Genomic DNA, 25,891 nt, shown 5'->3' with positions numbered 1-25,891 from the left:
ATGAGGCTCGCCTCGAGGTCGATGTGGAAGGGGTTTTGAGTAAACTCGTGAGCTCGAGGGGACGCCAGTGCATCTGATTCGGCGTGCGCATCCTGGCCATGATCTGGCAGCTGGTTTTCCAACTGTCCCTGTAGGGCGCGCAGCTGGAACTGAGTTTGCAAATCTGGGTTTGAAAATTTCGCCCTCAGTTTGGGACGTTCTGCAAGCAGATGATCCTGGCCAGCTGATCGTGCGGTCGTAGAAGGTGCATCCTTCTGGATGACTGATAGAGCCATTGGGCTAGGCTCTTCCGAAGGAGGGTACTTGCTCTTAGCCAGCTGGTAGGGTGTGGCAGGCCGCGAAGCTGAGTCGGCGCCGAGGAATCCAAACTTTGAAAACTGCGAAGACGCAGTCGGCTGCAGCTCGGTTGCAGGCAGGATGGGATGCACACGAAGCCCCGTATCCCCCGAGTTTCCCATGCTCGGAGCAAAGGCGGCTATGCCTTCGAACGGGTTTTGGGGGAATTCGAATCTCGTCGGCGAAAGCAAGCCAAAATCATCGTCAGATTCCTGACTGGGAATAATCGGAGCCATGTGAAATTCTTCGGATCTGGGGGACGCAAGCGGTTCAGCGGTTGAAATTCTCTTGTTTCCACCTGTGCAACCTTCCGACATGGAGATGACCGAGTCGTTTGGCCTCTCACCTTTGGCGCGATCATGGAGTGCAAAATTCCCGTTTCGTGGTGAGACCATCCCATGATCTGATTCCGAGGTTGGAGCAAGATTGAACGTGGTTGCGCGCGGCGAAAATGGCTCGTTGAGCGGCTTGGGCTTGTTTTGGCGACGCTCGTGCAAACTCGACGTTGACGTGGTTGGCCGGTTTAGGGACGGGGCTGAAATCGAGCTCGACCTAGCCTGCTCGCCCTGGTTGTCCGATGCTAATTCCGTCACATTAGCCTGGTCGTCTTGGTCCTTGGAAAGTTGCAAACTGGGTCTTTGCGAAACCTGGCGAACAGTAGTTTCACTGTTCGACCTGCCCTTGGAGCCGTCTCTTGACTTGTCTTCCCGTATCGTTTCAGGAGATTCTTTTTGAATGGTGACGACAGGAATGACGTGGCCCATTGGGTCCACAAAGGGCTGCTCGATGGGTGAGCCGAGCGGCGCCTGCGAAGCATCCCAAGTGCGGCGGAAGCCAGGGCTCCATCCGCTGGAGGGCGCAGACGTAGGTCCTGGCGGAATCATGACCATGTTGCCAGTGCTGGCTCTTTGAGGGTTCGCTGGAGAGTCATATTCTTCGGGCAGAGGAGCAGTGGCAGGCGTGCGCGACCCTGATCCTTCATCGCCGAATGGGTCCTTGCCTCTTGACGCTGCCGGGTTTGGCGACACTCTTCTGGCAATGCCGTGCTTGAATGCTTGGCCGTGACCACTGGACCGCAGCAGACCATTTCTAAACTCTTGCAATTGCATGATGAGGTTCATGTTTGGACCAATCCACTTGCTGCGTTTCTTGACTGCATCGTACGCCTCTTGAACGCTGATGCCCGGATTCTTGTACAATCCATAGGCGACAATCAGGCTGGCAGAGCGGCTCACACCGCACTGGCAGTGGACCAACACGCGCTTGCCCTTTTGCACCCGATCATCTATCAACCTGACCAGTCTGTGGAGGTCAGGGACAATGTCGGTATTGTGCTCCCAAGGAATGTGAATATACTCGGGTTTCCGGTGAGGCTCGTCTTTGTTCCCGGAGACCGGTGTCGCTTTCGGCGTTGTCGGAGAACTTGGCTGCGCATCGACAGCCTGTGTTGCCGAGTCCGGTTCGGCAAAAGCACGGTCGGCGGTTTGCGAAAGCTTGGACTCACGAGGTGGCGGCGAACTCTCCTTTGAAACGAGATTGGCGTCCCCTGTCGTTTCATCGGCATTTTTGTCGAAAGGATTGACGACTTCGCTTGCGACGTTGAGGACCACGTCATAATTGGACGCTTGCTCGGCAGTTGGCTCAAAGTAGAGATAGACACCGGACTCGTAGATGCAAATGGGGCCGTTGGGATACGCGGCCGGCTTTTCCTCTCGCGATTGAGGCACGTCGAAGTTGGGCTCCTGTTCCTCCTCCTCGGCCTCCATGGGAACTTCGGCAAAACCGTGCGGTGGGGGCTTCGATCGACTTGGGGGTGGCAATTGCATTCCACCAGCGGGAGCCACACAAGGGGAGCAGAGCGGAAGCGAGGGCGAGGATTGGAAATGTCGCAGCGTGTTGGGTCTCTTGACGGAGGGAGTCGGCGGAATTTCGAGAGTTGGCAGGGCATTGTTCTTGCCGCCAGTCTGCAGCGTTAGAGCTAGGGTACTTGGCCTGCGCCTGGGAGGAGTAGGTGGCTTTACGAAGGAAGGCGATGACGGTGCCGAAGAAGATGGCGGCGCATTTTGCACAGATGGCAGATTCGACGCAGTGGCAGGACGGCCCAAGCCCAGCGATCCAGACGTGTTGACGGCGAGGTTCTTCAGGTTTCGAGGTTTCTTGGCCGGCGTGGTGGGGCGCTGCAGTTCGAAGAAATGACCGTCGGCGGATCCAGGCTTGCTTTTGTCAACGGCGTTGCGTGACCGCAAATCCGGGGAAAACGACGAAGGTGAGCCTTTGGCCGCTGGCGATGCTGGAGATGGTCCGGGGGAGGGTTCGGTCAGAGAAGAGCCATCCATGGTGGAAATGGTTGTAGTCGGCGACGAGTCTGTAGATCCAGAAGCGGATGTGGAAGTACTGCCCCTGTGTTGATGGAAAGCCGTAAAGCTTGCCGCGTTTGAGCTACACAGAACGGCGCTGCTCGTGGCTGGCCGCTTAAGCAATTGTCCTGGTGCAGCGGCGGCGGTCCGAGTTGCAGCATCTACTGCGACGGCCTTGTTGCTATTGTTTGCGTCTTGCCCATACACTGACATGAAAGACGGCATGGCCGCAGCAGCGTCGTGAGGCCGCGCTGTTGTCTGGACTGGCATTCTCGGGAAATAAGGTCGTCGCAACCTTTGCTCGTAATGTGTGGGAATGAGGTGCGCAACTCAAGTTGCAAAGAGCCGGGGTGGAATCGAAATTAGACGTTATTTATGGAACAGAGGATCTTTGAATTAAAAGTTGGTTAGTAGAGAAGTTGAAGCCGCGGTCAACACGGTTGTGTCTGGAGACATGAGGGCAGGACAAAATGAATGGAGAGCAAGCAGGTAGAAGAGGGCGGATGGACACATGTTGTGTCGGCGGCAAGGCCCGTAGACCAGGCGACGTGCTGTCGGGCTCACAGCAGCAAAGGTGAAACGAAGGTCGCTGCAAGGGTACAGAGGTTGAGGCGGAATAACAGACATACCGGAGAAGGCTTGAAACGAGATGCCGGATCTCAATTAAGCGCGCAAAGGAATGGATGGCGATGCAGCGGCGCCAGTGGGGTGCAGTCGAGTCTTGTCAAAGGACAAAGGGCCGGCGGCACAGCTGATGTTTGCGAAGTGGAGAGAAGAGGGCAGCACAGCGCAGGAGCAGTGGCGATCAGAGGCGACGGTCTCGCAGAGACGTACGTGTGAGCGGGCTCGTCCGGCGGGTCGTGGCCGGGAGTCGAGTCGAGGTTTGTGAATGGAAAAGGAGACCGGGAGAGAGAAGATCAAAGGCGTAACAGCCTGCACAGCGTGCCAACGGATTGCGCGTCGGTGTTCGGCATCCAGGAGGGACGGAGGAAATGGTAGGAGGGAGGTGGTGGGAGTGGAAGTGGTGGTGGACGGTGGATGTGGCAGCGAAGGCGTGGTCGCGGTGGGAGGAGGCGGAGTTGGATAGATGGAGAGAGAGCAGACTGAGGGTTGGATGTGGATGGCTAGGTGCTAGGCCCAAGGGCGTGGGCGCGCGTGTGCCAATTTTAGAAGGTCAGCCAACGATTCGCCATGCCCCTGTGCCTTTTTGGCGCCTTGGTGGGGTTTTGCAGGCTCGCAGGACAGCAACAGGACAACGAATTACTCGGCGGCTACGGGATGGGATGGACTACTCTATCATGACAGTATTTTCCTCTGGTGTTGTCCGTCGCAGTACTCCGTACCTACCTTCGTAGTCACCATTTCGCTCAAGGCGCGCAGGATCGCCACATGAAACACACAAGGCACTTCGCCCTCTCTTTGGCTTTGCCTCACCTCTCGTCCACTAGCTACCACTCGCCCACAATTTGCACCCGGAGGTTGCGTGCCTCTTTTGCGCCGTCGGCCATGCGTGCCATGTTTCAGTGCAAATAATGACAAGCGTCCAGCTGCCGGTCATGACTTCATCTCAGAGCCCATCTTCTTTGTTCCTGACTGTGTCATGCCTTTGAAAATGTCGCCTCAGGCTGCAACCCGACCACTGCCGTACCGGCCAAAACTCATGGCATGTGTGCTATAAATAATTTGCGACTTTGTTGAATTATTTTCGGATCTATCCTCTCTGCAACGACTGTACCACATCGATCCTTCCACCGCCTAGTCTCCTAGCCTTTGCTTCATCCGCCGCCCAAGGAAGCCGACGCCCCTTCGACTGTTGATCCGCGCTGCTTAAAGAGGCTGTAGATTCCCAATCGACTGCACATCAGCCTGGCCGACATGTTCCTTGACAAGAAAGTTTCCCGCTGTCCCTTTGCCGAAAATCCCTGGAACGAGGCTCACTAGCGAGATTTGTTATCTATGCATGCATACACTACCCACGATGAGGATGCCTCCAAGTTATTTGGTCTGCCAAAAGGGAGCATTCACACAGACGCAGACGCCTTCGAATTGTACAAAATCAAGGCAGCAATGGTTGGACAACTTGACGGGCAACCGTCCAAATGTCAACCAACAACCTTGGCCTCCCTAACCACCAGCCCAACGCTCAGCCTTCTTTCAGGCTGCGCTTCCAATTATGAATTGTGAAAATGTTTCTCAAAAGTGCTCTCAAAACGCAGCCCGCCTCGCACTAGCGAAATTCTAGTCAGTAGTCACCGACTTCTTGGACACATGGCAGCAGTCTTCCCTCCCCCCGAAGCGGGAGATCGACGCCACTACGGAATAGTGCTTGCGGGGAGAACGGCAGCGCGCGAGCGGCCAGGCTCTTTTTCCTGGCAGGAACCGCTGCTAGCTCGTCCTTCATCTCCATCAGGCGGAACAATTTCACTTTCTACAGCTGTCAGTTTCTGCTGTTGAGCTTGGAGTTTTTGGAGTGCTGGAATGGCAGACGGATGACTTGTTCTGAAGGGGACCATCACGAGCTAATCGCTTGACCCGGCGCAGAGTTGCCCCCTTCCATTAGCCCATACTTTGGCCCGAGTTGGCATGCGGGTAAGCTCCCGTGCGTGCTTCTTCCATGAGTCTGAATTGTCGCGTGCTCTACGTCCGTATCACTGTTCAGGGTAGAGAAGAATGTAGAGCGGCAGCGTCTGCGATTCTTAACCATCTGGGGCTATCTTGCTGCATGCAGTCAAGCGTTTTGAGCTTGCACATCAAGTCTACGTCCAAGCATCGTACCTCTTGCTCTTTCCATGCACGTGTGCAATCTATGGGCTCGACCAGCCGACACAAACCATCAGCCGGTCGGAGTCATGGCGACGCGGTGCTCGTTGGACGCGTTCTGAGATCCACACACTCCCTTCCCGCCCCGCTGAGTTTATGAAAAATGACGAATCTGCCGCGTCGCGTGTGCAAAAGGTACCAGGTTTTCGTGAGTTCACTTCTCCCAAAGGTTGCGCTGCTGATTCATGTCGCGACCAAAATCTGGAGATTTGAAGTCCTTATCGCGCACCCGGGTACTCGGGTCACTCATCATCAAGTAGGCACCCAAGTTCAACTCATTGAGATAGCACAGGCGTCGGCATCACAGATGTGCGAAGCCACCTCCTTGATGTTTTGTTCCTCGTTCAGGTCATGAATTCGAGCAGGCAGACGTCGGTGCATTGGCTTGGCGTTGGATTGAAATTTGGGTCTCTCAGCCTCTTTTGCGGCGGATCCCAACAAGCCCCGTTTTGAGTGATCCAATGCCCTAAAAACTCAATGGGCACTACGTAGACATGGAAATGACAAGCCTGGCGTTTGCGTGATGATGGGAGTAGGTGGTCGACTTGGTCCGCAGAACCTAATGGCAAGAGACACTAGCGCGAGTGATCTGCCGAAGTAGCTCCGCGATTGGACGGCCAAGCGAGCACAACGCGAATTTCGAACCTAACGACGGCCTTGACTTGCCAACCTCAGTCTGCCACTTCTACGACGGTACTAACCCGAGAAACCCAGCACAGCAGACAAAATGACGAGCAGGCCGGTTGTCACCATCATCGCTGCCGATGGCAAGCCCAGCGAGCAGACTCACCCCCTCCCGGAGGTGTTCAAGGCTCCCATCCGCCCGGACATTGTCCAGTACGAAATTCCCACCTTGCGACGACGATACTTCAACAACAGGCGCTGATGGGGAGAACACAGGACCGTCCACACCGGCATTGCCAAGAACAAGAGGCAGCCGTATGCCGTGAGCGAGAAGGCTGGCCACCAGACCTCCGCCGAGTCCTGGGGTACCGGTACGTTCAACAAACCGCCATCATCGCCATCCGCCAGCAGCTCGTCGAAACCCGCCAAAAACCTTCAATTGGACTGTGCGCATGGGGCAAAAAAGCTGGCGGGTGGATGGATGGAGAATTCCTCAACACCAACAAGGAAGAGTGGCTGATGGAACTTGAATTGCAGGTCGTGCCGTTGCTCGTATCCCCCGTGTCTCTGGTGGTGGTACCCACCGTGCTGGTCAGGCTGCCTTTGGTAACCAGTGCCGTTCCGGTCGCATGTTCGCTCCCACCAAGGTCTGGAGGAAGTGGCACCAGAAGATCAACCTCGGCCAGAAGTGAGTAGCGGCTCAACACCAAGGCAAAAAGGAATGAGTTGCTAATTCGCGAAAAACACAGGCGTTTCGCTACCGCGTCTGCCCTGGCTGCCTCTTCCAGCGCCGCTCTCCTGCTCGCCCGCGGCCACTCGGTCTCGACCGTCCCCGAGGTCCCCCTCGTCGTCTCGTCGTCTGCCTTTGCCAACGCTGCCGTCACCAAGACCTCCACCGCCGTCGCGCTGCTGAAGGCCGTCGGCGCCGGTGCCGACGTCGAGAAGGTCAAGAACTCCAAGAAGGTGCGCGCCGGCAAGGGCAAGCTCCGCGGCCGCCGCCACCGCCAGCGCCGCGGTCCCCTCGTCGTCTACGACCCCGAGACGGACGGCAAGGACCTCGTCAAGGCGTTCCGCAACATCCCCGGCGTCGAGTCGTCGTCTGTCTACGCGCTCAACCTGCTCCAGCTCGCCCCGGGTGGCCACCTCGGCCGCTTCATCGTCTGGACCTCCTCGGCCTTCCAGGCGCTCGACAAGATCTACGGCACCACGACCGAGCCGTCGGCGCTCAAGAAGGACTTCCTGCTGCCCGCGCCCGTCGTCAAGCAGGCCGACATCTCCAAGCTCATCAACTCGTCCGAGATCCAGAGCGTGCTGCGCCCCGTCAAGGGCGCCGCCATCACCAAGCGCGCCGTCGTCCAGAAGAAGAACCCCCTGCGCAACAAGCAGGTCCTGCTCCGCCTCAACCCCTACGCCAAGCAGTTCGCCGCCGACAAGCTCGGCCAGCAGAAGGTCGAGCAGCCCAAGGCTCCCGCCCCCGCTGCTGCCTTCAAGCAGACCCTTGCCGACAACTAAATGTAGCACTCCCTACATTTTGTGTCTGCGTGGGGCGGCGTCATTTCTGTGCTGCGGTTCGGGGAGCTCTGGTTTCTCACTTTTTTTCAAATGAACTCTCATCGGGTGAAGGGAAGGGGTTAGCTCTTGCATAGGGTAGCTGGGACGTAGCAATGACTACCGGCTGCATGCAACCAAAAATTTGATATCCCATGCCATGACTTGTGCTCTTCAACAATGCTCTGCCTTGCTGCCAAATCGCCAGTCTTGAAGCAAGAATTTGGTGATACGCCTTGTGCTCTAAGAATTTGATTTGTGCGCCCAACTCCCTCCAACGCCTATCCATGATGTGCCAGTCCTAGACCTGTCCATGATATCCGGCCATGCCCCATCTCCGAGTTGTATCTCATGAACGAAACCACCTGCCTTCCCAAACCCCAGTCCGATTCTTCGGCCCAACTCCAAAGACCCTCATCGACTACCACCCCCCATTAATCCCTCCCGGCACGCGCTCCATTGGCCGGTATGGGCGGTAAGGCTTGACCGGGTCGCCGCGCCGCGTCTCCAGCTCTGGCGAGGGCAACAACTCCGCGTAACCTCTTTTCCTGCCGTGGGAAGCAGGGGGGTGAACTGCAGTCACCACCAACCCCTTTCACGTCTCAACCAGCTCCCGCTCTACCTAAACAGCCGGCGTCCGGCCATCCTCCCCGCCGTCCTCTCCCTGCCCTCCAAGCTCAAGCCCAAAAAGCCCATCGCGCCGCCCTCTCGATCGCGCTTATACCTCCTCAGCGCCTCTCTTAGATGATCCGGGGTCAGCGGGCCGCGATCCCACTCATTGAGGCGCTCGCGCAGCGGCGTGTCGGAGGGGATCTTGGGGAAGGCTTCTATCGGACTCTTCTTCTCGTCGTCCATGTCTTTGTCTTTGTCTTTGGAGGACGAGTCGTCGGTGGAGGGCTTCGCGGCGTCCTGGCTCTGGCTGGAGTCTGTGGCCATGCTCGTCGTGATGCTAATTGCGCTCGATGCAGACGGCTGCGTGCCATTGGCGTTGGCGGTGGCGTCTTGCGAGGCGGATTGGTTCTGCGTGTTTGACTGGGACGCTGCGGGTGTGGGGACGCCTTTTGGCAGAGCAGGACTCGCAGCTCCGCTCGCAGGTGGAGCAGGGCTGCTCGGCTGCGGTATGAAGGAGGAAACGGGGCCCGGCGTCGGGGGCGTGGTTGAAGCGCTGTTGGGCTGGCCAGGCAAGCGGACGTTGGAGTACTGGTGGGGCGTTGGACCCGGGTTGTAGTTTGGTTGATGGAGGTGCGCGTAGCCGTATGGATTGCGGTATGCGCCTGGTGTCTGTGGGGTCGTCGGGACGGAAGGGGTAGGAGGAGGCGCCTGGACTTGGGGAGTTGGTGGAGCGGGCGGTTGTTGTGGTGGTGGAGGAGGCTGTTGTGCCTGTTTAATGACGGCATAGCGCGGGTCGTTGATGGGTGCGTATTCGGCGGCGGCTTGCCATTCTTCCTGGACGGTGCGAGCGCGCTCGATTAGGGAGCCGATGAAGACTTTGGTGTATGAGTTGATGGTGGTGACCACGGACTGTGGCACAGACTGTGATAATGTCTGGTTGGTAATCTGTTGCCTTGTCAGTTGACGCTCTTCAGACGGAAGGGGAATAACTGTACCCTCCTAACTATTTCCTTCTTAAGCTTGACAGCGCGGTACTTGGCGTATCGATCAGACTGATCAGGGTCGAGATGATCAATGAGCATCCTGGGGCCTGCGTTAGCCACCACAGCGTCCGCTGGCAATGCTGATACCTACCTCAGATGCTCCGCCTCCTGCTTCTCATCCGCCTCGCCCTGTCCCTCCATGACCGCATCCAGCGCCTCACCACCGTCATCTTCATCTTCCTCTTCCGCATCCTTGTCGGCCGCTTCACTTGCCGCCGCCTTGCCGCCGCGCACGCTGGTGCCCGTTGTGCTCCTCACGTCATCGTCCGCCTTGCCCTTCTTTCCCTTCCGCCGCGTAGTATTCGTGTGTGTCGTGAAGCTGCTGTCGACACTAGGGGAGCGCGAGAATTCGCCGCGCTGCTCTAATGACTCGGGTGGAAAAGATGTCTGGCGAAGACCGGATGGGCCCGTTGAAGGCTTGCGACGTTTGCTGGGATTGGCGGGCAGCGAGCCGCTCAACGACGGCCGCTTTTTGGACAGGTTGTAATTTGAAGGAGGCGACGCCATTGTCGGGGTGGTATGAGACGGACGGGGTGGTCGGAAGATTGTCTCAAGAAGGCGTGGATGGAGTTGAGGCAGATGGGTGCGGCCGACGCGCAGACTGATGTTGGACGCGCTCTAGGTCCGTGCACGGTTCCGCCAGTTGGGCTGCTTTCACCATTCAAATAAAATCGAGCAACGCTGAGCAAGTGTAAAAATATGGGTGAGTACTTTTGGTGCATGGATTAGATATGGACTACTAAATTTAAGTGTGAGCTGTCAAGATTGGAAGAGGGTTTTGGAGGTCTTGATCTGAAATCAATAAATTGTGTACGAATTATATTCGAGAATGGAGTCTGCAAAGAAAATAAAATGCCGACCCAACCCCACGACTTCACAGCTCCAGAACAATCAAGTCCCTTTTTAGGACCATTCCAAGCATGTCTCTCATACTGGACACTCCCCGCCACCTTCTCCGCCCTCCCCACTACTACTCCCACCACCACCAGGCACCATCTGCCTGACCATGCCAGGCACCTCTCTGCCCTCCTCCACGCCCAAGATTTCAAAAAGCTCCTGCTTCCTAAACATGACGGCCGTGTCCTTCGCACACGGAATCCCCACCTCCGCATCCGCCTTGCCCTCCTCAACCAACACTCTCACTACGTCGTCATGTTCCTTGAACACCGCGCCCGCCAGCGGGCTCTGCCCTCGCCCGTTCATCGTGTTGGCGTCCGCGCCCCGCTCCAGCAGCAATCGCACCGTGTCCGTCCGCCCGTGGTATGCGGCGAGCATGAGGAGTGTGTCGCCCGCGTGGTTGGTCAGGTTGGGCGGGATGCCTGCCCGTAGGTAGGCTTGCAGCGTTGTTGCGTCGCCGGCGCGCGCCAGGTCGAAGAGTTTGGCGGCGAGGTCGAGCGCGGCGGGTGGGAGGTCGGAGGGTGAGCGCGGCGGATTGCTGGAGCTCGTGGCATTGTTGCTGTCTGTTGCTGATGCTGTTGCGGGCTCTTGTGCGTCTTGCTGTGCGGTGGTGTTGCTGTCACCGTTGCTGGCGGCCGGCGGTGCGTCGTCGACGGGCATTCCCATGATGATTTGGTTTTGCAGGCAGATCTGATGGTGCAAACAGCCAAAGAGCCAAACTGCTGTACGAAAGGCAGAAACCGTGGCTTAAGTAAAAGAGTGTGTAGGTCAAAAGTCTGGCCAATGATTACCAAGGTGAGTCGGCAATGATGACATCTGCCGCGATGATGCGGGGATGCGGATGCGGATCTCCGGCACACAGATCTGGACCTTGCCGCCACTCTTTTTGTGTTGGCCTTGTTCACCAGGCAAAAATCATTAGCAAGGGACTGACACAGGCGTCCGTTTGTCAACTCAGCAAACCTGCCTCATTCGAGCTAGCGCGCCCACCGTAGCATTCTTCAAAGAAGTCAACAAAAATCATTCGTTGCCAAACACAACAAGCTACAAGCTCTATTGTGTTTCTCTGCTTCAATTGATCCCTGGAAAGCTCTTCGAATCAAATCGTTATACCACGAAGTTGTCCCTGGAAGACAGATCGACCATGGGTGGATATGTGCTGAAGAGGGGAGCCAACTTCTGGCGCTGGAACACGCTCCTCGAAGGCAAGCTGGCAATTCAAAGCCAGAAACTGGACATGTTCCTGCTCAATCACGTTTTCCACGACATCAAAGGAATCGGGCCCAAAACGCGCCCAGCAGCACCCGCTGACAACGAATGCGCCGCTGCTCTGCAAAATTACGAAGAGGAGCTAGACCAGTGGACGAGGGGTGAACTTATCTGCATCGAAATCATCCTCAAAAGGGTGGATGATTCCCTCAAACCACCAAAGGAAATGTTGGCCGACAAGACTACAACAGCCAAGGCCATACACGACCGCGTCGTCCAAAACTTCAGCAAGTTTGCTCCATACGAGTATACGAAGGCGCTGGACCGTCTCATCAACACCAAATTTGTCTCCAATGTGGAGACTTATATTTGGACCTTCTATGAGCATCTCGGGTCTTTGAACGAAGCAGCATGGCTGATGCGCGAAGGCAAGGACAAACCCGATCTCTACACCATGCGTGACGGGCAGGCCGCGGTCATGTTCATGAATGGGACGCAAGGCGTCGACTGGCTTCAAGATTGGAGGGCATTCGAAGCCATGAACGACGGAGGAGGATTTGCTTCATTGACAAATATGACGAGGTCCCTTCGCGTGGTCGCGGATCGGCGTAAAAGCCGCCATGCTTTCAGGTGCAGAGGAAACGAGCCAACGGATCTGTGCAACAGGAAAGGTTGTCGCCGCTTCAAGAATCACACCAATGAGGAATGCTTCAAGCGGTAGCGGGTCATTGTAAAATCGAAAGTCTCATTCTGGTTTTGTGTTGGCCTTGTTCGCAAGGCAAATCTGCATTTGCAGGGGATTGGCGCTCTGACTCTCGGTGAGGTAATAAGCGCGCCGACTGCAACAACAACAATCTTTTCCTTCTGCAGAGTGGCTCATCAGTTCGTACTCCACTCGTTGCCAAACACAACGTTGCATGTGTTCAAGTTATTTCGACTGCTTCAATTGATCTCGCGAAGCCCTCCCAGCCAAATCTTTTCGTACTACGACATCCTACGGCCGAATCACCAACTCACCATGGGCGGAGGAGTCAAATTGAAGATCGGAGGGTCCTTCTTCGACTGGAAAACAAGTCTCATCAGCGCGCTGGCTCAGAAAAACGTCGTCGGTCACGTTTTCCACGACATCAAAGGAATTCCGCCTAAAGAAGAGCCATTGGCACCCACTGGCACCGTTTCTGCTGCGGCTCAGGCCAAGTACGAGAAAGAGCTTGGAAAGTGGCTCAGGAGCGACCTTATCGCGAGGAACATCATCATCCAGAGCCTTGATCATTCACTCAAGCTGCCAGCGGACGAGTCGGTCTACAGAAACATTTCCGCCAAGGCCATCTTCGATCGCGTCGTCGTCAAGTGCCGTAAATGGGCATTCAATGAGCATTCAAAGGCCCTCAGCCGCCTCGTCGACTCCAAATTCACCTCGGACGCAGACGACTACATCGAGACATTCTCTCGCAACCTTCGGGCCCTCAGTGACGCGGCATGGCTGATGAATCCTGAGGCACACGCGAAGAAATCGCATGGTTTTCCTGACAGCATGATTGCGAGCATGTTCAAGGACGGAACGAGAGGCGTGGAATGGCTCGGGTATTGGTGTGTAAGCATGGACTTGGAAGAAAAAGAGCCTTCACTGGAGAAGTTGATGATCCGCCTTCGCCTTTTCGCAGGCGGAAGGATTGCATCAACCAACCCAGCCCTTGATGGCAAATGCGTAGGCGACGAGCCGGGAAATCTTTGCAACAAGAAGGGTTGCCAGCGCCTCAAGAACCACACCAATGTGAGATGCTTCAAGCGATGACAGATTGAGCACCGAATGAACGTGGAGAGACTTGAGAAGGGATGCAGTTGTAATTCATCCAGTCAAAATTCCTGCTCGCGTCAGCTTGCTCGTCAAAACTCGACTGTGGACTTCAACGCACTTTTTGCGTGGACAATATGGATGTCAAGTTTTCCAAGACCGGTCATTCGAGAATGCAAGAATCAATTTCCGGGTATTCGAGTCCTGTACAAACATCAACGCCATCTACAAGTACAATGGGGATATGAAATAGTGGAAAGACCAGATGCTGTCGCCGCCGCCGCTAGACACAAATCAAATGCAACTCCTTCCCATGCCAAGCTATGCCGTGCTCTCAAATTGGACCAAAGCAGTAAACCAAACGCCCAACAAACACCAGCCACCACCACCCCTGACCGATCCCCTTGCACCGTAATGCTCGAGCCACTCAACCCCTCCAAACAGCCACTTCATCCTCCTACACCCCAGGGTGACCGGGGTGCAGGAAAGCCTCCTTCTCAGGAATCGCCTGCTCAACGATGACTTCGCCATGGGCGGCGTCGTTCGCAAGACCATGCTCGCCCACGAACCTGACCTTGTATCTCTTGAGACCTTCATCCTTGGCGTCGGCGTCGCCCCTGCCGTGGAGATGGGTCAGCGTGCCGGCCGCGCCTCCCGCCGCGCCAGCCGCGACCAGGCACACGGGGTTCAGTGGATCCCAATCGGAGACGTGATGGTGCTCGGCGTTCCAGCCTTCGACGCAGTAGTAGAAGGCCGCGAGGATGATGAAGCTGAGCGTCGGGGCCAGGCCGTAAATGGAGGCGGGCGATCCAGTGTAGCCCATGCGCGTGTAGGTGAAGTTGCCCGTTAGAGGTTTGCGCATGCCGTCGCTGATTCTGCCTGTCTTGTCGCCGCGATCTTCGCTTTGTTTGGCTTGAAGGGCCCGGTACACGAGACGCGAGGTGGTAGCCTGGTATTCAAACATGCCGACGATGAAGTTTTCCAAAATCTCGAGCATACTAGGCTGATCATTGGAACTAAATCTATACAGACTGGCGATTGTCGCATTGGCCGATACCACTGAGTCAAGGAGAAAGTTGCCCTACGAGAACTGGTCAGTGTTTGCTGGGGACAGAGACAGTTCTACTAAAGCCGACAGTTTACAGAGAATGAAGGGCTGAAGCATACGTACTTTAGACGAGTAGTAAGAAAGCAAGGCGTCCAGGATTGCGGTGGGCATATCCTGAGGAATATAGGTCGAATTAACGGTGGTAGTATTGTGGCGACTTTGCTCAATCATGAATCCGTCCGACCTGTAGGTGACAAGATTGGTGGTCACTACCGGGGTCAATTTGCACTCCAGACTCGAAGCATTGAACCTGTCCTCATAGTAGTCGTATGGGCGCAAATACAAGGTCCAATCACTGACGGTGTCGTTTGGCGGCGGGCACATGTAGACGCCTACAGCCGCGTTTTCTGGTGTGAGAATCGTGTCGTACAAATAGGAAGAGTCTCCTTCGGATCCACAGATGCTGCTGTCGTATTGGAATGAGTACTGAGCCATGAGATAGTTTTCGTTTGTGTTTGTGACGTATGTGTTTGTGACATTGATGTACTGGAAGATGTCGCGCGAGATCGGGGAACCAGTCGAAGAAGTATTTGAGCATGACACATCGACTGACATGCCTTGCTGATAGATCGAGTAGTTGAAGGATTTCGCCCAAGGGACTTGCGGCAAATCCAAGTCGTCCATGAAGGCCCGTATCCCTACGACACCCATGGGTAAAACGCCTCCTGTCGAGCCATTGAATATCGAGTCTGCGACTCTGGTAAAAGTGTTGAATTTCCAGGTCCCTGAACCCACGGCATTTATCATTCCGGAGGTGGTGAATGCGACTTGATCCTGTGCCGAGGGACAAGTGGTAAAGTAGGCCACGGCATCAATGCTGGCATTTGTGTTCGCGTAATAATACCAATTGCAGTCCGTGAGCGTCTCATTATTAGTTTCATACCATTTAAGAAACGCGTCGGACGTGATATCAATCTCTTGTCCAGTGAATGTTTGGTTGTACTGGAAGGGGATCGGAGTGATCAGTGTCGTGAACCCGGACTGTAAGGCGATCGATGCGCCCCCAAGCGCCAGGGAAAATATGGAGAGGTATGGTCTCTTAATGTCCTTGAATATTTTGTGGTAGGACAATTTACTCCATCCTGGAAGGTGTCAATTAGATGTTTTTCAAGGCTTAATGATCAATTTTCACTCACCTTCGACTGAGGCCAGGCTCGTACTCGACTGGATCTTTTGGCGTACCATCAAATGCAGCAACTTGTCGAGCAGAAAAAATGTAAAGACTGCAAGTACACTTCCGCATAATGACCAGATCTGGGTCGACCTTTTGGGATGGTCTTCAAGCCACACACCAAACCAGTCGGGCCAAGCAAAATGATTTGCTTTGCCGAGACCCCAGAAACAGAGGACTAGAATTTTGACGACAATCAGACCGCCGCCAAAGAGAACGTATTTTGCGAAAAGCCTAATGTTTTGTCAGCGTCATGTACTGGGAGCGCGCAGTGGAAAGTATTCTGATGGGCGACAAATGTCAAAGAGAGTCATACTTGTGCTTTTCGCGGCGGCGAGTATGTTGGCCCGTCGTGGCCATGGAGGCGGATTTGAGTGGATTCATTGCGATGACCAGGAGATTCTCCAACTCGTGTGCTGCGATGCCTTTGATACAAGCCGGAAGACTTGTGTATTTAAGCTGGTCGTCCATAGGAGTGCCTTTGGACACGGAAAAGTTCCGCTTCCGCCATCGAGTGCTTGAAACGGAGGATCTCTCGTTGAAGCATACAGCCACCACCGCCGACAGCAGCCGCTCACCATCGTGATATCCAAGTGCTATGAAGCTGCAAAGTCAGATTGTGCACAAGGCGGACGGATTGGGCCAATCAGAGAGGCTAGTCGAGTTTCAGGGTCCGCAGAGGTTGGTGGCTCGCGTTCAGCTGCGCGCCATGCCAAGTCGGGGCGTTCATCGACAGGAACACTAGGAGTAGAAGCGTCCGCTCCTGGGAAACTTTTTGGCTAGACGTGGCTGGTAACCCAGGAGAGCGCGTGGCTATGAAACGGGGCACAGCTCAGAGTAGGCCGACATGATTGGCACGAGCGTGATATCGCATTCGGTACGTGCCGCCTACTACAGATGGGAGTTAGAGTAGACCTCAAGCCGACGGCGCCGTGCATTCGTCTAGCACGTTTTGATACGCGACTCACCGTTGGACGTCCTGCTGAACGAGCCCCATCGCCTCTTGGCGACTTGATGTTGTGGTCGAGGGCAGAATGGTTTTGCTCATCCGGGAGTCTGTGACTGCCCCTCGCACAAGTCGCTCGGCTCTCATTGCTGAAATTTGCTGAAATTTCGCTTCTTGGCAGCTTGATATTGTGGTCGGGGGCGGAATGCTTGATAGTTTTGCACATCCGAGAATCTGCGACTGCTCCTCGCACGAGTCGTTCGGCACTCTTTGCTGAAAGCCTTTCTGCTGCGCCCCGCGATCCGGCCGTGGAGTTGGAGAATGTCGTTGCTGGATTTCCGGGTTGCAATGAGGAAGCGTTGGAGGGGGCTGAGTGAGGAAGAGGTCGGCGGGCGAAAGTTCAGCCGGCAAGTACATGTGTCTGGGAAGGCGCGACCCGATCACGCGTGCATCCGTCTGAAATGTGGTACGCTACATTTCTTGGGAGTCTTGTTTGACCGGACAAAGTAGGAACCCAGGAGACCGACGGCACGCCAAGCTGAAAGGCAGTTGACAGCCATGGCGATAAGCTGCATTTCAAGATCAAACGACGACTTGCACTACAGTACTCGGACTTCCATTAGACTTGGATCCACCGCTCTAAAATTGCTTTATACAAACCAAACGCCAATTGAGTGACTAGCCAGCCCGAGGCCCTGCCGAATGGAGCTTTTGGTATCCTGAATGCAACTCAAAATGCGTATTTACCCTCTTCCCCCAGATGACGGTCTCAATCATCGTCCACTCTTGCACGTTTCGAAGACCGTTCATCAGGCTCTTCGGCTCCGTGCCGCTTACTCGAACCAGCCGCGCCGTTTGTGGCCTCTGAAATCATCTGATTGATGTTGAAAGGGTCGTCGGTGTCCTTTTCGAATTGAACGGGACCCTCACGTTCCTGGGAAATGTCAGTTTGCGCGTCGAAAAGTTCAAGTGGGGTCTAACGGAACTCACATCAGCTGTGTCCGCGCCCTTAAAGCCCTCCTTTGCTTTGCCCAACACCTCGTAGCGATTCGTCTTGGTAATGCGGTCGTACGTCTCGCCTCCGTCATCTTCATCATCGTCTTGGTTCACCTTTGGTCGATAGATGCTGTTGATGGCATCTTGTGCAGCAAAGAGCGGCTTGTCGTAAGCCTGGTCCTCGTTGAATCCAGTATCGAAGCCGCTGGTCTGGTTGAAAAGACGTGAATCGTACATGGTCTCCGAGGATTGTGTTGGCTTTGCTATGCCAAGTGCAATCTTTTCTGAAATGTCGCGATTTTGCTCGCGCGCCATCATTTGAATGCGGCGCTCGGTGCCCATGCGCGACTGGCGCAACTGCCGTTCCGCATCCCTTCTCCTCTCTCGGCGCATGGCTTCACGCTCCCTGACTGCGTCTTCGTCATCATCGTCCTCCGAACGTGATGAGTACTCTGAAGGTGATCTGCTGCGTGACCTGGAGGAAGCGCGAGCTCCCGAACCCCTGCGCCCACCACTGGCTTGTTCGCGCGCCTTCATCGCTAGTTGTCTCAAATGCTCTTCCTTTTGCAGCTTTTCTTTTTCGGCCAATTTTTGTTGCATCATCGCACGCTGCTTGACCTCCTCTCTGGCATGACGGTCCGCAGTAAACAAGGCCTCGGCAAATTGTGCAAACTTGTCGTTGATGGTGACATCTTGCAGGCCACGGCCATCTGCTGCAAGACGCTTGTCCAGAGGAACGGTGTAACCCTTGGGATTCTTCCAGTTTGAGACTGGCGGAGGGATTTTCCAGGCCTCCTGATCCTCTGCGGTCAACTTCCGGGGCGGCGAATGCATGACAGGCGGTGGAGGGCTTGGCGGTCCTCGCGGAATTTTCTTGTGCTTGAACTTGGGTGGCTCCATTGGATCCTGTTGTCTTTCCACAATCTTGATGATCCGGTCTTGCTTTTGCGTGTTGTCCCCCATCTGATTCGCAGGCGTGTAGCGCACATACGTAGGAGCCTTGCGTGTGGTTCCGGCAACAGTCTTTGGCTTTTGCGCCGCCACAGCACCAGAAACCAGCTTCGCGAGAGCTTCCTCCGTCTTCTTCTTGGTATCGGCCACTTGGTCTTCAGACGGCCGGTCCAACGAAATCTCGCCCATGTCGGCCCTCTGGCGGAGAGGAATGAGATCCTTGAAAGAGGCGTGCACGATCCTATTCTCGCTGTGTCCCCTCCTTGCGAGTGCATCGTATTTGACCTTGCCCTCGGCGTCGACCTGGATGGCAAGGGCGTTGGAGCTGCCGTTGGTTTTGCGGCCCATATCCAGCGGGTATTGAGCGACAGGGATCTCTGGGAAAGCGCCTCCGTCGCCATAGTCTTCCTGTGAGCGCGGACGCCAGCCAGTGCGTTGGCCGTACGGTGGAGGACCAGTCTTTCTCAGGACTACCTGAGAGTTGTCGAGCTCGGCTGCGCCGACGACGTGCGGGCCGCGGGGCTGGGCATGAGCTGGGAGCTCTTCATCATGTCCAGTGTACTTGGGTTTCGGGAGGGCGCGCGAGAGTGAAAGGCCGGTGGACATGGTGTTGAGATGGAGGGTGTAGGATGGAGATGGGAGACGCGGACCGACGTGTTGGATGTTGGAGGCGACGGGCAAAAAGCTGCGTCCGTGCGCAAATGCCAAGAGATGGGCTAATCGCCGGGTAGGTATACCCAGCACATGCAGGCACCAAGGCATCAAAACTGGGGTCAACAGCTAGTGGCGGAAGAATCTCTGGTCCTTCTAGAACATTTTGAAGTCGGCTATGCATCAAATATTGATGCTCAGAAGCTGATGCTCAGAAGCTTTGTGGTGTCAAGGAGATAAGACCAGCTGATGATGAGCGTTTGGAGGAATGCCAAAGCTAGGAAGGTCTATTCTATACAGCTTCACATTACAGGTCATGGATCTACAAACCAAAGGTGGACATCAATGAATCGCAATCAGAGTGGAGCCAAAGCTGTGTTGAAGTGTCCATCTTGCAGGACTTTAGAGTCAGGAAGGCATTTGCGGAACGAAGGGGATTTGGAGTACTTTTGTTGGAGCACTAGGAGTAGTTTGACATGCATCACAGCTTCGGCAGATGCATACAACGGTACGAGGGTCAAGGTGACATCAGCCTGCCTGATGCGGCTCAGGCAGAGAGAAGGGCACTAGGAAAATCGAGGCAAGACATGAGAGCTGCCAAGTCAGACAGACAAGCGTCTCGACCTGCGTCGTCTCCAGATATCCGGATGCCACTCTCCGTAGGTATGCAAGTGATGATTGCGCGTGGCACCAAAGGCCAGAGATTGGCAAGTTGCTGATCGTGCAGCTGAAGACGGGTACCTGACGATACAAATGTCGCGCCAGGTGAATCCTTTGGTTGGAGCGGGCAACACTAAAACAGTGCTTCATGGAGGAGTAGCATCGCGACGGGCCCATTCGCTGGCCAGACAGCAGAGGGCCGCGCTACTAGAGTCGAAGGAAGCCACGGTTGTGCTTGGGATGGACAAGATATCAACGGCTGTCACTCACCTCTCCCCTCGTCCTGCGTACCTACACTACACTACAACTCTTTTTTATTTTCCTTCCCTTCTTCTGCCCTGTGTGTGCCAACATCGTCATCGTGCTCGCTACCTACTCGATCCTTGCTCGTCAGCTGTGACGGCCTCTGCTGCACGGCATCGCTTTAGCCTGGCCGCTGCGACCCGTTCCTGACGCCCGCTGCGAGAGCAGACGGCCGCTCATGGCTTGAGGACAACCTCAGTGTTTGCTGTTTTCTCGTTCGTTCGCATTCCATTCTCCAGTCGCGTCGCTTTTGGCTTGGACTGGACTCTTGACCGACCAGACCAACCCACCTGGACCCGGCGTCCACACCCCTCGCCAACGCACCGCGCGAGCACCGGACAAGGATAATGGACGACGCTCACGCCAAAGAAGAACGACGGCAGCCGCCCGCACGCAGCAGCTCCCTGCGCCGTCTTCTCCGTGCTACTTCGACCAGATCTTCTCCAAGCCCTTCTTCTCCAGCGTCTCCACGATCGAATCTGTCTTCTCCACTTCCTCGCGTTGACCCGCGCACTCCGCCCACCGGCTTTGCTTCCTCGCTCCAAGACCTGCCCCGGCGCCTCCTCAACCAGGGGAACAGTGCGTCTCGGCACCGCTACTCTCAGGAACAACGCCAACCAACACCGAGCACTCTCCGCAACACCTCACCTCTTACTCAGTCCTCGACTCCCTCGTCGACGCGCCCGTCCCGTCTGAGCTTGCCGCCCTCTTCCTCGCCGCGAAATTCGCCTGCTGACGCGACCTCTCCAGCCACAAGGCACTCGCTCCTGTCCCCCGTCTCAAGGCGCCCGCCCACCTCGCTCAGCGCAAATGGCATAGCGACCTCGAATGGACCGCCCGTCGCTCTCTTAACACGAAGAAAATCAAATAACGTCTTGCGAGTTTCTCACCTGTCACCACGCGTGCCCTCTGTCTCCTCTGCCCTCTCCCCCGACACGCCCACCTACACCGCATCCTACCAAAATTACAAACTCGCGCGCAAGATCAGCCAATCCGCACTTGCGCAACCCAACCACAACCTCAAACCTCTGAGCAGCAGGGTCAAGAGCCTGCCAGCCTCTCGCGCCACGAGTCCGCTGCCCCGTATAAAGCGAACGAGAAGCGTTCCGGGGCTCATGGAGTCGGACAATCAGTCCGACTACGACTTTGCATGCTCCCACAATGGGCAGCCCGAGCAACACACAGCTGGCTCGGGAGCTGAAAAGGCATCAAGCTCTGAAGACTTGTTTTTGCACATTGCCCAGGACAGCCCACAACAGGACGGAGACGACGATACGGTGAAGCTTGAGCGCAGAAAGGTAAGTCAATGCGCAGTTTCCACTTTAATCCCCGGCAAGCCCCGACTACTGTCACCCTGGTCAGAGTCAAGCCCGGCATGGTCTGCATTGATACACAGCCCCTTTAGCTCGTCTTTTCCTTGGTCGCATACCTTGATTCGTCTGTGCTTGAACGGTCCTGATCAAGGGAGCCATATCTCTTGTCGAATCCCCCGAGTGTTTCATTGTTTACTCCTGCTAACGGCCACACCAGTCGAGAATCGCCCGTTTGACTCGCCAGTCATTGCCCATAAACTCGTTGGACCGATCCGCATCTGGAGGCGACGGCAATCCTCCAGCATTGGAAACGCGAATGCAGCATCACAGGCGCGTGTCTCAACTGCCCTCGCCCTCCTACAGGGCGCCGCTCTCCGCCCGAGAGCCTCCCTCGGGGGTCACAGCATCTTTTCCGGCCGACAATTCAAGAGTTCGGTCTGTCGGACTATCGGGACGATCAAGGGACGACGAGGCCTTTCAGGGCAGAAGATCATCAATTGGGGACGGCATAAGGTCGGGATCGTCTGCAAGGGACAACAAGTATCGTTATTCAAGCATTGGCTATACCCAGCGCCAAAACCAACCGTCAGCCTCTTTGGAAAGCTCCCCCGAAATCACGTCCAGACAAGAACGGCCCGAAAAACAGACACAAAACGAAGGCTCCGACTCGCTCGATTCGACCACGGCCGTCTCTACAATTTGGGATGAATTGGACGACCTCAAGTCTCGGATCAAAAAGATGGAGCTTACTGGAAGAATTCCTCCAAGTTCCGGTGCTGCTATGATGAACGGAGTTGAATCCGTCAGCCGGCCCCGGACAGCAACTACGCAAGCTACCTCTGTTATTTTGTCTCCTAAGCAAGCCAAAAGGTCGACCGTCGGTGCGTCGCCGCCAGAAACGACGGTGTCTGGCGCAGTAGCCGGAGCAGCCGCGGCCAGCCATCCACTGTTGCATTCTGCACTGGCAAAATGCCGTGAGCAGATTGGCCCTGCGCTTTACAGGGTACTGGAAAACACCGCGACTGAGGCACTGGAGCTTGCGGCCATGACTGGAAATGCAGGTCAAAGTTCTGCTGTCTCCGTGGCCAGTGGTGTTCAGTCATCCGATCGCCAGCTCCGAAGAAAGGCGGACAACATGTGTCGGAATTTGACCGATCTCTGCATTGCCATTTGTGACAATTCGCAGACTGTGAAGAGTCCGCCTTTGAAATCCCCCGCAATGGTTGTGTCCTCGCGAAGACGGAGCCTGGCCATGAACGGAGACCGCGACGAGAAGGACTATCATCAGCCTATTTCAAGGGCCAGCAGCGCAGAACCTGAAGGAGAGGCCATTGCGAGAAACAGTCCCAGCCGTGCGCTGAACCGTATTGAAGCGCGTCGCGCCAGCACGCTGCTTGGCAATCAGACGGGTAGCGCTGGCAACAGCCCGCGCGACGCTTCGGACCGGGACCGCACGACGCCAACCCAACAATCTGGCAAATACCAACCGCGCTCTAGCTCCAGCCTTCTTCGTCCTCGACGGGCTACCGTGACTAATGACGACGCGCCAAATCAGGAAGACGAGGCCAACCTCCGCGTCCCCTCGCGCGCCTCGACAGACTTTCTTCAACGGAACACGAAGGAACGCAACCGACTTTCCCGAGAATACACTTCGAATGTCCCTCTGCCAGACGGCGCTTCCTCGGTCGCACAGCTGCACTCAAACACCTCTCTTAGAAGGGCGGGGACAGTCGCTACTGAGCAACCTAGCATTCAACAGCCATCTAGTCTGCTTCGCGATCGCGGCGAACGCAAGTACACGCCGCCTTCAAATGAAACCCCTCGCTACACGGATGGGTACGGCAGTGACGAGCGCAGGCAAAGACTTGGTCTGTACTCGAACGCAACGCCCCGAACTCCTACGGTTTCCAACTTGCCTTTTGGGGGCCGTTCCTTGAGTCTGTCTCGACGCCTCCGTCAGGACACGTAAAAATGTCCTGTGAGGACAACTTTCCTCGATTCGGTCGTGCGGCCAGGCACCTAATTTTCTTTGCATCTCCGATACCCACCTGATACCACCCGCCTTTCATACTCCTACCACTATTGTGCGCATGTTCTACAACATTCCCGTTTGTCTTTTGGCGTTCTCCGAGCATTACACGGCGCTCCTTGGCCTGGCCTTTACGCCTCCTACGTACGGCGCTCCCGTGTTCTGGCGTTTTTTCGATTCGATACGAACAACACACTACGAATGCTTCTCGATACTCATCCCGCTCCATGCGTACCACTCAACCACAACCGACTCTTCGAAATCTCCCGGGGCATCCCGCGTCTGCCACACGGCATTTTCTTTATCCTGTCCACCACACCTGAAGCGCAGTCATTTCTAAACTATCACGTTCTCTATTTTCCTTGCGTCTCTTTGGTTGTAAATATAAAAGTAGCCCATCGGCAATGTCTCTTTTTGTTGGAATAGAAGATGAGCAGAGAATTTGGGAGAAGAGAAGAGTCGGGGGCCTGTAAGGTCGTTTCTTTGGGATCTTGGCGCAGTCGGACAGTCTTGCTCTGCGGTTGGTTACGTTTTTGACGACGTCAACGACGGCTAGCCATGTCACCATTTGCCGGGTCGGAACACTGCTTTTGTTTTGGAAAGGGCTTGTTGCATTCACACAGCGCTCTTGGGACTGTTCTCACGAAGCACGCGAGATGTCGGGATGAGATGTACGTGTTGTGTTGTTTTACTGTTGGTCTAGTCTTTGCGTTTCGGAGTTAACCAAGGCAATGTCAAGGTTTCGTCCATGACGTTGGTCTTTTGTTTGCTTTTCTTGCTAGATGACTTGTCAGAATTTTTTTCCTCAATCGTCGTTCCACGAGCACTGTTTCTTATCGCAAAGGGCTGACGTCGAGGGTTGTCATCGAATCCAAGTCGAGCGTTGCAAGGGTTCCCATTTGAGACAAACGGCCACATGACGTCAACCCATGCAGCGCATCATCTGCCTCATCAAGCGTCTTCCCAGCCAGGATTTCGACGTCGCGCACACCGCGTGCGCTTATGATGTGACTAGACCCTGGATGGATCACGACTATTTTGTTAGCAGGCCACCCCGACCTTGCCGTCGTCGTTTATCAACGCTACCCACGCTCCACCTCGCAACGTCCACCCGCACTCAGACAGAGCATCACGCGTATCCTGCCAGGCACACTCGCGTGTTTATATTCCTTCACTCGCGTTGGTCCAATCTTGTCGTTGCGCGCAAGCACACGGTGAGTCTGCCAGTCAGTCAGTCAGTCGGCGCCCGCCGTTTCTCCACCGCTGGTAGCTAGCTGGCAACAGCCATCTACATAGCCAGCCAGCCGTGAATCAAATGTCCTATCTTCACCCCTTCCCTGCCTTTCTCCTCGTCTCCAGTCCTCCCCTCTCCTCCCCCAGCGCCAGCGCCAGCGCCAGCAGCAGCAACAAAACCTCCCCATCTTCCATCAACAAACCGCGACACGCCATCACCGATCTTGAGAAAATGTCGCTGACGCTGCCGCCCCGCGTGCCAGACTCTTCGGAGCCCAACGAGCAGCAGCCGAAATACCAGACGGCCATCCAGCAGTTCAAGCAGCTCGTCGTCGGCGTCATGGAGTGGACCAAGCGCAAGTACAACGAGCAGTACGAGCGGTGGGTCCCGTGGCTGGAGGATTGGTACCTCAAGCTGTTTACCAAGGATAACAAGGCGAGCTATGCGACCAAAGGTCCGTTCCAATCCCTTCATCCCCACCCCAACTCCCATCTCCATCTTCTCCATCTCCCCAAGCCCCTTATCGCCCCCCTTCGCTAGCCGCCACACCTCTAACACCCCACCAGACCAACTCTCCAAAACCAAAGTCAGCGGCAACGACGACGTCGACGCCCTGCAAGACGACGTGCACGCCGTGGCCGCCAACCAGCTCGGCCAGGAAGGCCTCGCCCGCCCCGTCGGCGACATCGTTTCTAAAGAGGGCCTCAATCGCGCCGAGCGCGGCGGCAAGGACGAGGATGCTGAGTACGTCCCGGGTCAGGGGGAGGCGGCTGGTGCAGCGGAGGTTCCTGCGGCGGAGTTTCCTGCGGCTGGAGTCAAGGATATGGGGAAGGGCAAGGGGAAGGGCTGGTTTGGGAGGAAGTAGATGGATGAGAGTGGGAGTTTGATTGGGGTAGAATGCGCGTGGGTTTGTTTGCGTGTTGAGATATCCATTTGGGCTTTGTTTGCGGGTTCTTTTTGAGTCGATGGTGAGTTTTGCGGTGTGCTGTAGCTGGTCCATGTATGTCATGATGAAAGACTGCTGCTCCTTCATTGTCCGACTGCAATGGTGTTTGACACGACGTCTAGTTGACGGTGTCCAGTGAGCAGTTTCCTGCCGAACGAAATCTTTTGCCCCTGAATTCAATGAAGAGACCTGCTCCATATCCTTTCGACCCCCTTTCCGGTTGTCGGGCACCCCCTGACCGCGCAAAAATCTCAGTCAATACATGAACCCGTGAAATTGTATTCCACGCCACGGCCCCTGAAACCTAACATCATTATCGCATATTGAAGGGCACATGTCAAC

At 55.6% G+C, this 25,891-nt stretch overlaps 13 protein-coding genes across 13 annotated transcripts; 6 read left to right on the top strand and 7 right to left on the bottom strand.

Annotated features, from left to right (window-relative positions):
* Positions 1 to 287: 287 nt before the first annotated feature.
* BKA78DRAFT_3394 (dual specificity phosphatase) lies at positions 288 to 3,444 on the bottom strand. The gene is made up of 4 exons (XM_066890280.1): positions 3,323 to 3,444; positions 2,358 to 3,082; positions 683 to 2,288; positions 288 to 588 (listed from the first exon to the last, which is right to left on the bottom strand). The coding sequence occupies exons 2-4, from the start codon at positions 2,961 to 2,963 to the stop codon at positions 476 to 478; spliced, it is 2,325 nt and encodes a 774-aa protein (XP_066748773.1). The 5' UTR covers positions 2,964 to 3,082; positions 3,323 to 3,444; the 3' UTR covers positions 288 to 475.
* Positions 3,445 to 4,093: 649 nt separating this feature from the next.
* BKA78DRAFT_301209 (uncharacterized protein) lies at positions 4,094 to 4,826 on the top strand. The gene has a single exon (XM_066887337.1). It carries the CDS (start codon positions 4,654 to 4,656, stop codon positions 4,819 to 4,821), a length of 168 nt encoding a protein of 55 aa, XP_066748772.1. The 5' UTR covers positions 4,094 to 4,653; the 3' UTR covers positions 4,822 to 4,826.
* A 1,414-nt stretch (positions 4,827 to 6,240) lies between these two features.
* Positions 6,241 to 7,649, top strand: BKA78DRAFT_244629 (60S ribosomal protein uL4; the record flags this gene model as incomplete). Its single annotated transcript, XM_066884046.1, has 4 exons — positions 6,241 to 6,350; positions 6,414 to 6,508; positions 6,675 to 6,825; positions 6,887 to 7,649. The coding sequence occupies 4 exons, from the start codon at positions 6,241 to 6,243 to the stop codon at positions 7,647 to 7,649; spliced, it is 1,119 nt and encodes a 372-aa protein (XP_066748771.1).
* A 654-nt stretch (positions 7,650 to 8,303) lies between these two features.
* BKA78DRAFT_348245 (hTAFII28-like protein conserved region-domain-containing protein) lies at positions 8,304 to 9,847 on the bottom strand (the record flags this gene model as incomplete). Its single annotated transcript, XM_066890601.1, has 3 exons — positions 8,304 to 9,242; positions 9,293 to 9,380; positions 9,432 to 9,847. The coding sequence occupies 3 exons, from the start codon at positions 9,845 to 9,847 to the stop codon at positions 8,304 to 8,306; spliced, it is 1,443 nt and encodes a 480-aa protein (XP_066748770.1).
* Positions 9,848 to 10,005: 158 nt separating this feature from the next.
* On the bottom strand, positions 10,006 to 11,051 carry BKA78DRAFT_301199 (ankyrin repeat-containing domain protein). Its single transcript, XM_066887336.1, has one exon. The coding sequence runs from the start codon at positions 10,901 to 10,903 to the stop codon at positions 10,268 to 10,270; it is 636 nt and encodes a 211-aa protein (XP_066748769.1). The 5' UTR covers positions 10,904 to 11,051; the 3' UTR covers positions 10,006 to 10,267.
* Positions 11,052 to 11,607: 556 nt separating this feature from the next.
* BKA78DRAFT_301198 (uncharacterized protein) lies at positions 11,608 to 12,286 on the top strand. The gene has a single exon (XM_066887335.1). It carries the CDS (start codon positions 11,673 to 11,675, stop codon positions 12,165 to 12,167), a length of 495 nt encoding a protein of 164 aa, XP_066748768.1. The 5' UTR covers positions 11,608 to 11,672; the 3' UTR covers positions 12,168 to 12,286.
* Positions 12,287 to 12,464: 178 nt separating this feature from the next.
* BKA78DRAFT_290833 (uncharacterized protein) lies at positions 12,465 to 13,241 on the top strand (the record flags this gene model as incomplete). The annotated part of the gene is made up of 1 exon (XM_066885804.1): positions 12,465 to 13,241. One exon carries the CDS (start codon positions 12,465 to 12,467, stop codon positions 13,239 to 13,241), a length of 777 nt encoding a protein of 258 aa, XP_066748767.1.
* Positions 13,242 to 13,494: 253 nt separating this feature from the next.
* BKA78DRAFT_3351 (uncharacterized protein) lies at positions 13,495 to 14,398 on the bottom strand. Its single transcript, XM_066890210.1, has one exon. The coding sequence runs from the start codon at positions 14,236 to 14,238 to the stop codon at positions 13,699 to 13,701; it is 540 nt and encodes a 179-aa protein (XP_066748766.1). The 5' UTR covers positions 14,239 to 14,398; the 3' UTR covers positions 13,495 to 13,698.
* BKA78DRAFT_3355 (uncharacterized protein) lies at positions 14,199 to 16,114 on the bottom strand. Its single transcript, XM_066890221.1, has 4 exons — positions 15,837 to 16,114; positions 15,486 to 15,754; positions 14,409 to 15,431; positions 14,199 to 14,322 (listed from the first exon to the last, which is right to left on the bottom strand). The coding sequence occupies exons 1-4, from the start codon at positions 15,989 to 15,991 to the stop codon at positions 14,306 to 14,308; spliced, it is 1,464 nt and encodes a 487-aa protein (XP_066748765.1). The 5' UTR covers positions 15,992 to 16,114; the 3' UTR covers positions 14,199 to 14,305.
* A 1-nt stretch (position 16,115) lies between these two features.
* On the bottom strand, positions 16,116 to 17,004 carry BKA78DRAFT_3347 (uncharacterized protein). Its single transcript, XM_066890203.1, has 2 exons — positions 16,489 to 17,004; positions 16,116 to 16,411 (listed from the first exon to the last, which is right to left on the bottom strand). Exons 1-2 carry the CDS (start codon positions 16,881 to 16,883, stop codon positions 16,300 to 16,302), a joined length of 507 nt encoding a protein of 168 aa, XP_066748764.1. The 5' UTR covers positions 16,884 to 17,004; the 3' UTR covers positions 16,116 to 16,299.
* A 16-nt stretch (positions 17,005 to 17,020) lies between these two features.
* BKA78DRAFT_301193 (putative transcriptional regulator Cwf13/SkiP) lies at positions 17,021 to 19,042 on the bottom strand. The gene is made up of 2 exons (XM_066887334.1): positions 17,457 to 19,042; positions 17,021 to 17,400 (listed from the first exon to the last, which is right to left on the bottom strand). The coding sequence occupies exons 1-2, from the start codon at positions 19,017 to 19,019 to the stop codon at positions 17,236 to 17,238; spliced, it is 1,728 nt and encodes a 575-aa protein (XP_066748763.1). The 5' UTR covers positions 19,020 to 19,042; the 3' UTR covers positions 17,021 to 17,235.
* Positions 19,043 to 20,374: 1,332 nt separating this feature from the next.
* Positions 20,375 to 23,309, top strand: BKA78DRAFT_348240 (uncharacterized protein; the record flags this gene model as incomplete). Its single annotated transcript, XM_066890600.1, has 2 exons — positions 20,375 to 21,325; positions 21,558 to 23,309. 2 exons carry the CDS (start codon positions 20,375 to 20,377, stop codon positions 23,307 to 23,309), a joined length of 2,703 nt encoding a protein of 900 aa, XP_066748762.1.
* A 1,525-nt stretch (positions 23,310 to 24,834) lies between these two features.
* On the top strand, positions 24,835 to 25,468 carry BKA78DRAFT_348239 (uncharacterized protein; the record flags this gene model as incomplete). The annotated part of the gene is made up of 2 exons (XM_066890599.1): positions 24,835 to 25,057; positions 25,170 to 25,468. The coding sequence occupies 2 exons, from the start codon at positions 24,835 to 24,837 to the stop codon at positions 25,466 to 25,468; spliced, it is 522 nt and encodes a 173-aa protein (XP_066748761.1).
* Between the last annotated feature and the right edge of the window lie 423 nt (positions 25,469 to 25,891).

Source organism: Phyllosticta capitalensis, assembly GCF_038381095.1.
Source record: "Phyllosticta capitalensis strain CBS 128856 chromosome Unknown BKA78scaffold_1, whole genome shotgun sequence".
NCBI classification, from domain to species: Eukaryota; Fungi; Ascomycota; class Dothideomycetes; order Botryosphaeriales; family Phyllostictaceae; genus Phyllosticta; species Phyllosticta capitalensis.
This window is presented reverse-complemented; position numbering and strand designations above follow the sequence as displayed.

Excerpts from the sequence above, each read along its gene's own strand:
- BKA78DRAFT_301199 (XM_066887336.1), bottom strand. The coding sequence starts at position 10,903 with ATGGGAATGCCCGTCGACGACGCACCGCCGGCCGCCAGCAACGGTGAC.
- BKA78DRAFT_301198 (XM_066887335.1), top strand. The coding sequence starts at position 11,673 with ATGTTGGCCGACAAGACTACAACAGCCAAGGCCATACACGACCGCGTC.
- BKA78DRAFT_301193 (XM_066887334.1), bottom strand. The coding sequence starts at position 19,019 with ATGTCCACCGGCCTTTCACTCTCGCGCGCCCTCCCGAAACCCAAGTAC. Across the intron at positions 17,401-17,456 it reads AGGGCGCGGACACAGCTGAT|GAACGTGAGGGTCCCGTTCA; the intron begins GTGAGTTCCGTT and ends GACATTTCCCAG.
- BKA78DRAFT_3355 (XM_066890221.1), bottom strand. The coding sequence starts at position 15,991 with ATGGACGACCAGCTTAAATACACAAGTCTTCCGGCTTGTATCAAAGGC. Across the intron at positions 15,755-15,836 it reads CGCCGCCGCGAAAAGCACAA|GCTTTTCGCAAAATACGTTC; the intron begins GTATGACTCTCT and ends ACAAAACATTAG. Across the intron at positions 15,432-15,485 it reads GAGCCTGGCCTCAGTCGAAG|GATGGAGTAAATTGTCCTAC; the intron begins GTGAGTGAAAAT and ends GACACCTTCCAG.
- BKA78DRAFT_3394 (XM_066890280.1), bottom strand. The coding sequence starts at position 2,963 with ATGCCAGTCCAGACAACAGCGCGGCCTCACGACGCTGCTGCGGCCATG. Across the intron at positions 2,289-2,357 it reads CACCGTCATCGCCTTCCTTC|AACAATGCCCTGCCAACTCT; the intron begins GTAAAGCCACCT and ends ACTGGCGGCAAG. Across the intron at positions 589-682 it reads ACTCCATGATCGCGCCAAAG|ATCCGAAGAATTTCACATGG; the intron begins GTGAGAGGCCAA and ends TGCGTCCCCCAG.
- BKA78DRAFT_301209 (XM_066887337.1), top strand. The coding sequence starts at position 4,654 with ATGCATACACTACCCACGATGAGGATGCCTCCAAGTTATTTGGTCTGC.
- BKA78DRAFT_3347 (XM_066890203.1), bottom strand. The coding sequence starts at position 16,883 with ATGTACTTGCCGGCTGAACTTTCGCCCGCCGACCTCTTCCTCACTCAG. Across the intron at positions 16,412-16,488 it reads GTTCAGCAGGACGTCCAACG|TAGGCGGCACGTACCGAATG; the intron begins GTGAGTCGCGTA and ends TCCCATCTGTAG.
- BKA78DRAFT_3351 (XM_066890210.1), bottom strand. The coding sequence starts at position 14,238 with ATGCTCGAGATTTTGGAAAACTTCATCGTCGGCATGTTTGAATACCAG.